General features: G+C 45.1%; 1 protein-coding gene across 1 annotated transcript; it reads left to right on the top strand.

The window, feature by feature from the left end:
• The first annotated feature begins 4,923 nt into the window (after positions 1–4,923).
• LOC121693656 (olfactory receptor 6N1-like) lies at positions 4,924–8,987 on the top strand. The gene is made up of 2 exons (XM_042073220.1): positions 4,924–5,835; positions 8,898–8,987. Exons 1-2 carry the CDS (start codon positions 4,924–4,926, stop codon positions 8,985–8,987), a joined length of 1,002 nt encoding a protein of 333 aa, XP_041929154.1.
• The last annotated feature ends 3,506 nt before the right edge of the window (positions 8,988–12,493 follow it).

Here is a 12,493-nt window from a genome sequence, read left to right as displayed (position 1 = left end):
GCCTCGCATAGCGCCCTCCGCAGCCGCCGGAATGCCGCGTCGCACTCGAATGTCCACTCGAAGAGCTGGCCTTTGTGTGTCAATCGATGCAGCGGGCTGGCGACTGTAGCAAAGTCCCGAATGAAACGCCGGTAATATGACACCAGGCCCAGGAAGCTCCGCAGCTCAGCACCGTCGCGTGGAACAGGACAACATCTCACCGTCTCCACCTTAGCTGGGCCACTCCGGCAGCCCCCACGACATGGCCCAGGAACCCGGTTTGCCTCTGGAACAGGTGGCACTTTTTCGGGTGCAGTTTGAGCCCAGCACCTCGTATGGCGTTGAACACCTTCTCCAGATGTCCTATGGCACCGGTGAAGTCCGTTGCATGACACAGGATGTCGTCCAGGTAAACCACGCAGCATGTTCGTGGAATGCCCGCCAGGGCACGCTCCATCAGCCGCTCAAAGTTCGCTGGCCCGTTGCATAGGCCAAACGGAAGTACCCGGAACTGCCACAGCCCTTGCCTGATGGTAAACGCTGTCTTCGGCCGAGCTTCCGTGGCTAACTCAATCTGCCAGTAGCCACTGCGTAAGTCCAGCGAGCTAAACCAGCAGGAGCCGGCAATGCTGTCCAGCGCATCGTCAATGCGGGGAAGCGGGTAGGAGTCTTTCCGGGTTACCTGGTTGAGGCGCCTGTAGTCAACACAGAACTGCCACGAGCCGTCCTTCTTCCGGACGAGTACAGCCGGCGCAGCCCAGGGACTACTGCTTGGCTCTATCACTCCTGCCGCGGCCATTTCCTTGATCTTTTCTTCAGCTGCTTGTCGTTTGGCGAACGGTAAGCGATGAGGCTGAAGTCGTTCGGGTGCAGTCCTCATCTCTTGCGGCGAAGATGTCGGTGTACGCTGTTAGTAGTCTCCGCACCTGGCTACCCTGTGCTTCACTCAGCCCCTCGCAGCTACGAGTGCAGAGTTCATTTACGGCTTGCCTTGTCTCTACAGAGGGCCGCGCTCTCTGAGCGGAGAGTGGTGTTTGCTCAACCCGCTCTCTTGGCTCTTCCCTGGTGGGCGTGAGCTGAGGCGGCCTCAGCGAGCGGACCTGGATGAGACCTGTTGTTTTAGCGGGCTTGAGTTTCGCGGGCTTGTGTGGGGAGGGGCGGAGTCTGGGATGACGAGTACTCTTTGCGAGTTCGCTTCCTGCGGACTTGTGTGGAGCAAGTTGGAGAGTTCTTCGTCGCGCCAACTCTCCGCACTTCATGCTCTGTTTTCCCCGCCGTGTGCAACACTACGCTGCTCGTCCCCAAGTGTAGTGTGAACCGGGAAATGTCCACCACAGCCCCCCATTTCTCTAGCACGTCCAGGCCGAGAATGCAATCATCCTGAATGCTAGCCAACCAAAGCCGGCGGCTCGCCGTCTCACCGTTGATGCACACGCACACCACTTTTTGTCCATACAGTTCCGCTCGCTCTCCGGTAACTGTTGTGATGCACGTTTTTGTCTTTTCCCAGCCTCTGGGTCTGGCTACCAGTGTGCCGGGTAAGAGACCAGGGCGCACAAGCGAGATGGTGGAGCCAGTATCGATCAAGGCGCGACACCGAGTCCCGTCTAGTGTGCAGTCCATAGCCCCTCCTGCCGTGCCACCTTCTTCTAGTAACTGGGGCGCGAGTGTGAGGGGTGCCGGGGCTGGGCAGTACCATGCGATGTGTCCCGGCTCGCCACACCGGTGGCATCCGTCTCCGCTGGCCGGCCTCTTCCACTCCCGTGGGCGGCGTTGTGGTGGCTGTGCTGTGGTCTGCCGCGTCACCTCCAGTTCCTCCCCGTCTTCCTCCATCGATGTCTGGCGTACGCAATGCCTCGACTCTGTTGTGCGGAAGATGTTTTCCACCCGTTCGGCTTCCGTGAGGGCCGCGGACAGCGAGCTGGGGGCGCTCAGGCGAAGGTGTTCTTTTAGCCGCTCTGGGTGGATCCCTCGCACGAACGCTTCCAGTGCCATCTCTTCAAGTAGACCCTGGCTGTACGTTGGGTAGCCCCGCCGGGCATACAGCTGCAGGTCAGCCGCAAACTTGCCCAGTCTCTCGTCCTTGTGCCGCCGTCTGGAAGCGAGTTGTTCTCTGGCATCGCTGATGAAGATTCTCTGGCCGAATCGTCGTTGCAGAGCTGCTTCGATTGCGGTCCAGCTTACTTGCTCCGCCGGTGGCAGGTCTTCTAATACTTGTAGCGCGTCCCCCTCCAGAGCCAACGCCACCTGTACGCCCGTTCTCTTCGCCGACCAGCCATTCAGCTCGGCTGCCAGCCGGACCTGTACCAGGTATGTCGCCAGCGGCCGTTCGCCATTGTAGTGGGGCAACTTTACGCTGGGCCGCCCTTCTACCGCCGCCGTCGCATCGGGCACCAGCCGGTTTCCATCTCTCCCGTGTGGAGCGGGTTCCAGGGGCGGGATGCTGCCATCTGCCCGGTTCGTTTCCTCCTGTGGCCGAGGGCAGGTCTCTTCGTCACGGTCACGCTGCAGGCTGGCTCCGTCTGCTGGGCCCAGCAGGTGGCCATGGGCGAGCGCGCTGTAGAAGAGCCATCTTGGCAAACTCATCATCGCCAGAACATCAGTTGCAGCCTTCTCCTCCTGTCCAGTAGGGGTCGTCAACCCACTTCTGACACCAATTTAGCAATCTCACCCTCAGACAAGATTCACCTTTGGCCAGGACGGCCATTTATTGGAACAGGAAGACTCAAACACAATCAGACATACAGATAACTACATAGGGCAACACAGGGGTAGTCTCAGCTGCACATGTAACACACAATAAGGGTTTACCACACACATCAACACGAGGATAAACACATGAGGTACAACCAAAGAGACTAACACGCTAACAAATACACAACATGGTAAACGTAACTACAACTATTATAACCGACATTACACATTCTAGCATTCACTCGCACTGCATTCTGGGAGACACTCATTCAACGTTAAACATGTACATCCACCGACTCTACAGTACGTTTAACTACAATTAATTATATAAAAGGACACAATGGAAACGCTTCAAAATCGTAAGAGGGACTTTACAAACTACTTAGGCTCACAAAGCTTTTTGACTAGACAGGGCTCCTCAGACAGGGTTGAAAAGGGTGCTGTGGTGCTTCATCCTTTTAGTATTTTGACCAAGGTATAAAACACATGTTTTATTAGGACCTCAAGGTCTTGATAAAACATCTGTTTCACACTTTGGTCAAAGTTTGTTGCCATTTCTGGTGGGTGCCATGCATCAAGGGGTTGGTGTTTGTCTGGTTATGTTGTTGATTGGATCATGGCCACAGCAACGAAAAGGAATGACCAAAGAATTTGTCGGAATTATTGCTCGAGAACCCATCATAAGTGTGGAGGGGGTGGGTCTGGGATGCCATGCCGGGCAATTGGGGTAGCCGTGGCCTACTGGTTAGGGCTTCGGACTTGTAACCAGAGGCTTGCCGGTTCGAACCCCCGACCAGTAGGCACGGCTGAAGTGCCCTTGGGCAAGGCACCTAACCCCTCACTGCTCCCCGAGCGCCGCTCTTCTAGCAGGCAGCTCACTGCGTCGGGATTAGTGTGTGCTTCACCTCACTGTGTGTACACTGCGCCGGGATTAGTGTGTGCTTCACCTCACTGTGTGTTCACTGTGTGCTGAGTGTGTTTCACTAATTCACGGATTGGTATAGATGGAGAGACCACTGTGGGACGTTTAACACCTCTACTGTGTATATCTGACATGAAAGTATGTAAGAAACTATACAAAATTGTTAAAGAGTGTCTATAGTGTCCATGTAAGAAACTATACAAAATTGTTAAAGAGAGGGTACAATATGTCCTCTTTAATTGATCTGTTTTTGTCACTGACAACATTTGCATCACCATTTATGCCATGAGTTTAACATTTTAGTTTTAACAGTGAAACGCCGTAATAGCTGAATCCTATTTGAGACCCCCTAGTGCTGGGCGCATCCCTGGTAGCTGATCTCATGTTGTAGGCCTAACTTTGTTTGGTGAAATTATCATTGGTAATTATCCCCTGGAGACATACATTGAGGAAGCAATTAGGACACACACAAGTGGTATCACTGAAAGGTCTCAATAAGACCTATTCCTAATGGGCTACAGGCTGTAACTTCTGCAGTCATTATAACAAGGCAAGATTTAATTGTTACAACAACTTTCTGCAATGATGCAAGCAGAATTCTCCAAAGTGACCCAGACTGTATTTAAGAGAGAGTTTTCTGAGCCATGTGTGCTGTGGATGCTGGCTGGGGATCAGGTGTGAATGGATATGATGTTAAAAGTCTGAACGCAATAAGCATCTTATTGTTTAGGGCCATTTTCTGATTCTACCATTTCTGTTCACTCTTTGTGAATGTACTCAAGAATTACCTTTCTAGATAGAGCCACATACTGTATCCACAGGGCTATTACTGTAGCATTGGGTTGTATGGAATTTTAAAGCCGTAGCCAAACAGTAGCCAAATGTTTCGTCAGTGATTCCTTGTTGGTGGAATTGAGTTACCTAATATTCAACATTTTTGTGATAGCTTTGGGAGTTTCAAGAAATATTTAAAAACTTTCCTGTTGACCTTCCACTTAATTAATCAATGTCTGTAAGTTTATATTTTTTGTTAATATGAAAAAATATTTTTCATTGTTGATATTTGATATTGTTATTATTGTTGATATTGTTGTTATTATTACTATTATTATTTTGCTTAATTTGTAGCCTTTTTGACTTTATTTGAAACTATTATTTTTTACTTAGGTATGTGTGCATTTTACTTAGGTATCATGTAGCATTGCGTTCCTCACTAGATAGACATGCAGTTGACTTGAAATTGTACTGTGTTTGCCTCCTTCACTGCCTTCTTTTAATGTTTTTTTTGTTATTGTTTCAGATGAAGTATTAATGCATCGTCTGGCAAAATGAACGCCTCTGGTCCAGTCACATTTTTCATCATAGAAGGACTGCAGGAGAAGAAAATGCTCATGTTTGGTGTTTTTCTAACTATTTATGTTGTGGTTCTATGTGGCAATGGCATGATTATATATCTGGTGAGGACAGACCCTAAGCTTCAAACTCCTATGTATTTCTTTCTTCATAGCCTCTCTTTCTCGGATATGGTGTATGTCACAATATCCATACCCAACATGCTATCTGGTTTACTGAAAGATGAGCACACCATCTCCAAAACTGGTTGCATGTTGCAGATGTATTTTTTTCTCTCCATGGGTTCCTCTTGCCGGGGCATCTTGACAGCCATGGCTTTTGACCGCTACGTAGCCATCTGCAACCCCCTCCGCTACACCGCCATCATGACCAAACGCTTGTGCATTCTGCTGGTGTTTGCGGCATGGTGCTTTGGCTATCTGTTGGTCTTGCCAGCATGTTTTCTCGCTCTCCGTCTAAACTTCTGTGGACCCAACAGGGTGAAGCACGTCCTCTGTGACCACTCCTCTGTGGTGAGGCTAGCCTGTGGCAACACCACCGTTAACAACATCGTGTCCCTCTTCATGGCGATGGTCATTCTCCTCGGAACATTTTTTCTTATCCTGGCCTCGTACGTCAGCATCGGCATAACGGTGTACCGCATGGGGCGGGCGGAGAGGGTGAAGGCGTTCACCACCTGCGCCTCTCACCTGATAGTGGTCTGCATCTCGTACGTGTCGGCCACGTGCGTGTACGTCTCATACCGAGTAGCTACGTTCTCCCCTGACGCACGTATGATTGTGGCGGTGGTGTATTCTGTTCTCACACCGTCTCTCAACCCCATCATTTACAGCTTGAGGAACAAGGAGCTTTGGGAGGCTCTAACCAGAGCCCTCAGTAGATGTGTTGCCTTACCGAGCTCTCACAGGAAAACAATCCCTACTTTATCCTGACAGTCTCTAGGCAATAATTGCAAGGTGATGTTTTAGACAAACTCAGTATCCTTAATCAATGTCTTTTATCTGTTTTGGTCTGTTGTGAAGTTGTTGTTGTGGGAAAACTCGTATATGCTATTGTCTGAACACTGCTGTGCAATTGCCTTATATTTCTCTTTTGAATGTATTTATCTAAAACCTTCACTTTTCTCTAGGAGTTGTTATATAGACATATATGCACACATAGACATGACAAGGTGTATTTGTATTTTATATAATCACTGTGTGGCGTACGGCCTGTTGAGGAAATTACATGTTTATTGTTCTGTTTTTAACTTACATATTCACTTGACAATCAAATAACATTCAATGCACTTCAACAAGACCTCCCAAGGATAAAAGACAATTGGCAGTCGATGTACATAAAATCTCCCACCATCCTCTCCCACTTAGCTTCAGAAGTATACAGGAGTATTTTTGTTCATCCACATATAAATGCCATATCAAGGATTTCTTAACAGACCTTGTGTCTCCTCAAGCAACTGCACTCTAAGGCTTCATCACACGCCACTAGTGTGAGAACATGGATCTCTGGTCTGCATTGTCAGCCAGTGAAATTGATGAATTGCTAGACATTAGCCCCTATTCAAACAACAGATGTTAATTCACTTCAAATGTGAATTATCTGATCATTTGTGTCAGGAAACATAATATGAATGGCACAGATTATCTCAAATTTGGTTCCTCCCCTGGTGCACACAATGTCCTTTGTTCCTGCAGGTAAAGGGCTTTGGGGGTAGAGGGAGTGTTGTGTCCATTAAGAAGCAGTATGTTGCAGTGTCTCATTACTAGCTTGTACACACTCTCCTTAGGGCTGTGATTCGGAGATTGATGGGGGCCTCTCATTTAGTAAACATTAACTATTTTGGCACGAAGCATCTATTCTCATTTCTGGCCATGCCTTTGAAATTCAGAAATCACGAGCATGAACGTCAGCCAGGAAAATGTGCATGACCAAGTGTACAGTCATTCACCTGCTGTGAGAAGGATACAAATGATAGTAAAGATAGTGACACTGATAGTATAGTATGATAAAAACAGTAAACAGTAAAACTGGCATTATTCTGATTTGAAATAGTATATTTTATGAAGTCAAACAAGTAGGCCTATCACAGATAGATCTGCAGTGTAGGAAGATAAGCAAATTATCATATCCAGCAAATGTATAGATAAATGTATAGATTAAATTTAATGTTTGTATTTTTTATATATTGTAGGTTTAGTTGTTAGAAATGACTTACAGGAACGGAATAATCGTAAAATGTGATTCACCTGATTCATTAAACAAAACAAATCTCAACACAACAAAACATATGCCTGTCTTTGTTCCGCTGACCAGAGAGCCCCATTTTGCCACTGTCCATAGTGTGAGCCGTCCGGTTCATTGTGAGCACATTACAGCTGCCTTCAATTCAATAACATGTTAGCTGGCCAGCCTGGCGTAATGGGAGTAATTGCACGTGACAGTGTTGTGTGGTCAGATAAACCTCTCTGAGGAACACGAACGCTTTATTGGGCAGTAGCGAACGCTGTGAGCAGTAATGACGGAGAACATCCCGGCCTAATTGATGATGCCACAAGTAATCTCCAGTGCTTATTGCAGTGGTTAATGGTCTTGGAAGCAATGCAGTCCAGACAGCACTTAACTCTAGAGCTTATCTCTAGCTCTATCCTGAGGTCTGTACACAGATACAGTGACCGATCAAAGGCAAAAGAATGAGCTTACATTTACACACAACGTTTACATTTTAATAAAATATTCCAAAATTATTTGATTTAAATAGCAAACTCAAGTCTCACAACCATGTCTTTCTTGTTTCTTTCCTTTTTTTAACTCATCAGTGTGTGTGTGTGTGTGAACTCAAAGCAAACAAACAAACAAACAAACAAACCAAAAATATGTGAATATGCCCTTGTTCCATAATCTGAATACACCCCTAGTCTGCAGGATCCGCACCTAAACTGTGTCAGTGTCTGTGGCCGACCACGAGGGCTCCAATGTGTCCAATCTGAAAACTGTGTGACCCAATGGCATGATTTTATTGCACTTGACCAGTCTGAAATTAGATGAAGATGACCTTAATTGTGATAATTTTATGTTGAGCCCATGACAGCCTGCTGGCCTAAATTTGCTGGACCTATCATGAGTAATATTACATGATCGCTTTACTCCAAATGAATGAATGTAATGAAATAACATTGTAAGAGAAGTCATCTCCCAAAAAGTGATAGAATTATTGTAATCAGTCATCTGAATGTATTTTCTGTACATGCTCATATATGTGGTTAATTGTGATCGTAAAGTAGTTTGTGAAGCTGTGACCATATTAAGCACTTACTTTATTCAGTGCTGTGTACAGGCTCTCTTCACAAATCATTTGCACATTAGCAAATCATTTATAAAAAGGAATCAGAGACCCCAACATTGACAAAGTTGGCAGGCAGACTGATAACAATCAGTGGGTCACATTTCCAGAGGCGTTCTGGCAACTGTGCCATTATGAAATAAAGCTCACCAATAGCCAAAATAAGCACATCATTACATCAGTATGTTTGTCTGACTGGGTTGGCTTTGCAGATGAGTAGACTTTGTTTGGGTGTATTTTCTCAGAGTAAACTAACTGCCCATACAGTAGGTTCATGTGTCCGTCACATCACCACATCCTGCTGCCTTCACAGTGTGCCTACACAGCAGACTAAACACAATCAAACAACACACAAACAACACACAAACACACACACACACACACACACACACACGCACTGAGAATCACTTCTGCCTGAGTGTCCGCATCACTTGTCCTTTTTTCCAAGACGTCCCTTCTTTTTTATATATATTCTCGAGGACTCTCCTTTCTTCTCTCCTCGCAGGCAATCACCCCCTTCTCATATACATCCGAACAAATTGATTCCCTTTTTACGAGGGAAGATAAAGACCATGGCAACAGAAATACCTGTAAGTGAGACATAATTAGAGTGTGAGACGCCCCCCATGGAGTCTATTCACTAGTCCCAACAACATGCATTTAAACCCTCAGTCCCCATCCACAGCGGCGGGCGAATAAGCTGGAAATGTGATTAAAATTATAGTTCTTTGGCTCTTTCTTCATCTATTAAGATAAGCATCTTGTTCAGGACATTTTTATATACATATAACGAGGCTCGGGAATAATTTAACATTTTCTTCCCGCTGCTCGGCATAAAAGGACCCCGGTGGAGGCTCAGCCCATTTGTACCTGCACAAAGCCACTGGTATCAGAACAGCAAATGGTTGCGTGTGTGTGCCACTGCATCTCAATGCCTCCCCTCTCTCCCTCACACACAAAGAGATTAGAAGAATCAAGGCCTTGTCAGTGCATTGTTTTCATTTTTGGACATTCTGTTCTACACTGATCTTTTTTTTATTTTGTATTGGCCTACATTCACTATCTAAATACAAGTAAAATGTTTCTATTTTAATATGATTACACTGTTGATTGCCTTCATGTATTTCGGACATTATTTATCGTTAAACTCTTTTGGAGAGAACACATTTAAAAAGCATAAAGTAGTGAAGTTTTCTGCTAATCTAATAATACTGCCTAGTGGCTAATTACCAAATATTCAAGGCACTGTCTTTACTACTACTATAATACTTAATAATAATAATAATAATAATAATAATAATAATAATAATAATACTTAACTGAGTGTTATCCTTAATTGTTAACAAGGCCCAACCTTTGTACACATATCTCTCACCCTTAGCCCAGGCAAATGAGCAATTCTGAGCTTTGTTCTCGTGGCAACAAGAACACTTGCTACGTGGTATTACAAGGAGACTTAGCATACAGACAAAAAAAACGAACAGAACTGTTATGGCCTTGTCCCACATGTCATATTTGACACTTGCATTAGAGGGCAGAGACAAAGTTTCTCCCTGTTCTTCAGTGCCAGCTCAGCTGTAATAGGTGATGTTGTATCACCTGCTATGCGCTGTGTTAGGTGTTGTTATTTAACCTATCACTGGTACTAAAGGCATCCTGATTAGCCAGCCACACTGCACTTTTACACTGACACGGCGGCGCCGCTGGTGAAGATATGCCACTATTGCCTTCATCCTATAGCGTCAAGAAGCAAAACAAAGTTCACGGCTCAAACAAATAAAAAAAAAAAACAACGTTGAAACAATCTTCCCCTGTGGACACATTCCTGTACGTCTTTTGTGAAAGGCTTTCCAGGCCCTGAGAGCTGCTACAAAATGATGCCATTTGATTTGCTCTGCCTATAAATATGATTCTCTAACAAAAGGATGGCACCACGCCATCGGAACTCCAAGCCTAAAAATGAGAGCTCGGGGGACTCGTGTCTTTATCATGGCATATATCACATTTCAATATTTCTGCTCCCACTTTCCCTATGTCTCTGTACCTCACTTCACATAGTTCTTTTGTATTAAAATTCTGGGGAAAAATGAAAGAAACAAAGAAGGAAAAAGATGTTGTTTTCCTCCACTGCAGTGGGCTGAAACCAAGCTGATGTGAGCACCTCAATCTTTAATGATGCACTGTCCCATGGGTCCCTCTTTAAGTGACATGTCTGTGTGTGTGTGTGTGTGTGTGTGTGTGTGTGTGTGAGTTTGTGTGTGTGTGTGTGTGTGTGTGTGTGTGTGTGTGTGTGTGTTTTCATGAAAACAAAAAATGAAGACACACAACAAACAACAGTACAGCTGTGAAAATGTATGTCTTGAGGACTGATCTGCACAATAAATAAATAAACAAATAAATAAAGAAATAAAAATAGCACTCACACATTTCCACTGTTTCACTATGCGACATTTTGTTGAAAAGTATTAATGTATTATACAGGTGAGTGCGGGTAACTCCTTGCTGTTCCCCACTGGCCTACATAACCTTGAATAGAACAGCACAGAGCACACCTATAATTAGCTATATCAGACTTTCAGGCTTTATGAGAACTTATACTACACACTTCGTCATCTTAAAGAATATACAGTACATATCTCACACCGGAAAAGTTTCCTTATAAACCCAACGCTGCTGTCTAACCCTTCTTAAAATGCCTTGGCAATATGTCAACCATCGGCTTCTATCATTTCAGCGTTGTAAGGCTCAGTGAAGCCAATGGTGATGAGATGATCTGGGATGAGATGGGCTCATTTCTCCAATGAGATTGATAAACAGATGGGACCTCGTGCTCGTACAAGTACGCATCACTTCCTCAGTAGTCTCCACCAGAAGTGGTTCTTGTGAGTGAGTGGCCGATAAAGACCCTGTCGTGTCGTGAAGACCTGACGGGACCAGTGAAAGCTGCCGCTATGCGGAATGGCCGTCCCGATCTTATTTTTTTCTTCCTTTTCCTGTGCTTCATGCTTCTCTGGTGCACTTTTGTGGTTGGCATATGTTGGACAGGCAGGCAGATTGTCTGTCTGTTTCCAGGTGGGATGTCGAATGCATCTGCTTCACAGCAGCCTTGTTCAGGCGCACGCAAATGTGGCAAGACTTGTTCGACATATATGCCATGAAATGAAGGCACTGTCTCCGGTCTGTTTGTACTTGAATGCCCATATCAACAGAAACACAGTGACAGCGGGCATTCAGTAAAGGACGGGCCTGACACCGACTGTTGTTTCGATCTGATACGATGATACTAACTTACTTCTTCTGATTTACTAAAACAATTTTCCTGTTTTTTTTTTACTCCACTATGTTCACTTTAGGCATTGTTAGCTGAATCAGATTGAAATGGAATAGGGATTATATTACCTGATTAGTTTAGAAAATAGTAATATCCAGTTCTTTAGTATTCAGATTAGCCTCTAAAACCAACACACAGATTGTCTGAAAGATGCCCAAATGAGTGACATTATTACATGATAATACACTCAATCTGCATAGCTCTATTCAGAGCAGGATAAAGGAGATGTATCTGTCACACCCCTACATCTGTGTTATTATTATTTTTCATCATGTAACTACCACTGCCATTACCCTGGCACGTCTTGGGTCATAGAAGAAGACATTATAAGGATGCAGTGTAATCATTTGAATTAGCGGAGTAAATGCATAGCAATCTGTTAAGTGTAGATGAGATACTGACCACGTAAGGTCGTAAAACAGTAAGGTAGGCTTGATAATGGGGAGGGGCTAGGAAGGGTCATCTGAAAATGTTTTATATTCTCATTCATATGCAGAGATTATATTTGGGATCCATTTGAACGCTTCTCATTTTTGGTGGCTTTGGGAGCAGTTCAAATAAGCATATCAATGCTGTAATTTGCAACACTTTTGAGCACAACAAAGATAGCAAAAATCTCTGTAGTGTTCGGCAGTCCCAATCTCAGATGGTATTCCTCAACATCTCAAAACATCTAAAAAAAAGAAAAGAAAGAGACAGTCTGAATTCCATAGTGTCATGGACATGTGCTTTTATTTTGCATTTGTGGGGTTTAAATTGCATTCACGGCGGCTGAAGCCCAGCAGTCAGCCCCCCTTCAACCCGTCCACACCCCCCCCCCCCCCCCCCGACCCCCCCCCCCCCCATCTCATTTCTTAGGCAGAGGCAGAAAGCC

This window comes from Alosa sapidissima, chromosome 19 (assembly GCF_018492685.1).
Source record: "Alosa sapidissima isolate fAloSap1 chromosome 19, fAloSap1.pri, whole genome shotgun sequence".
NCBI classification, from domain to species: domain Eukaryota; kingdom Metazoa; phylum Chordata; class Actinopteri; order Clupeiformes; family Clupeidae; genus Alosa; species Alosa sapidissima.
Note: the sequence above shows the minus strand (reverse complement) of the source record. Positions and strands in the feature narration are given on the sequence as shown.

Excerpts from the sequence above, each read along its gene's own strand:
- LOC121693656 (XM_042073220.1), top strand. The coding sequence starts at position 4,924 with ATGAACGCCTCTGGTCCAGTCACATTTTTCATCATAGAAGGACTGCAG. Across the intron at positions 5,836-8,897 it reads GAGCCCTCAGTAGATGTGTT|AGTGTGAGACGCCCCCCATG; the intron begins GCCTTACCGAGC and ends AGACATAATTAG.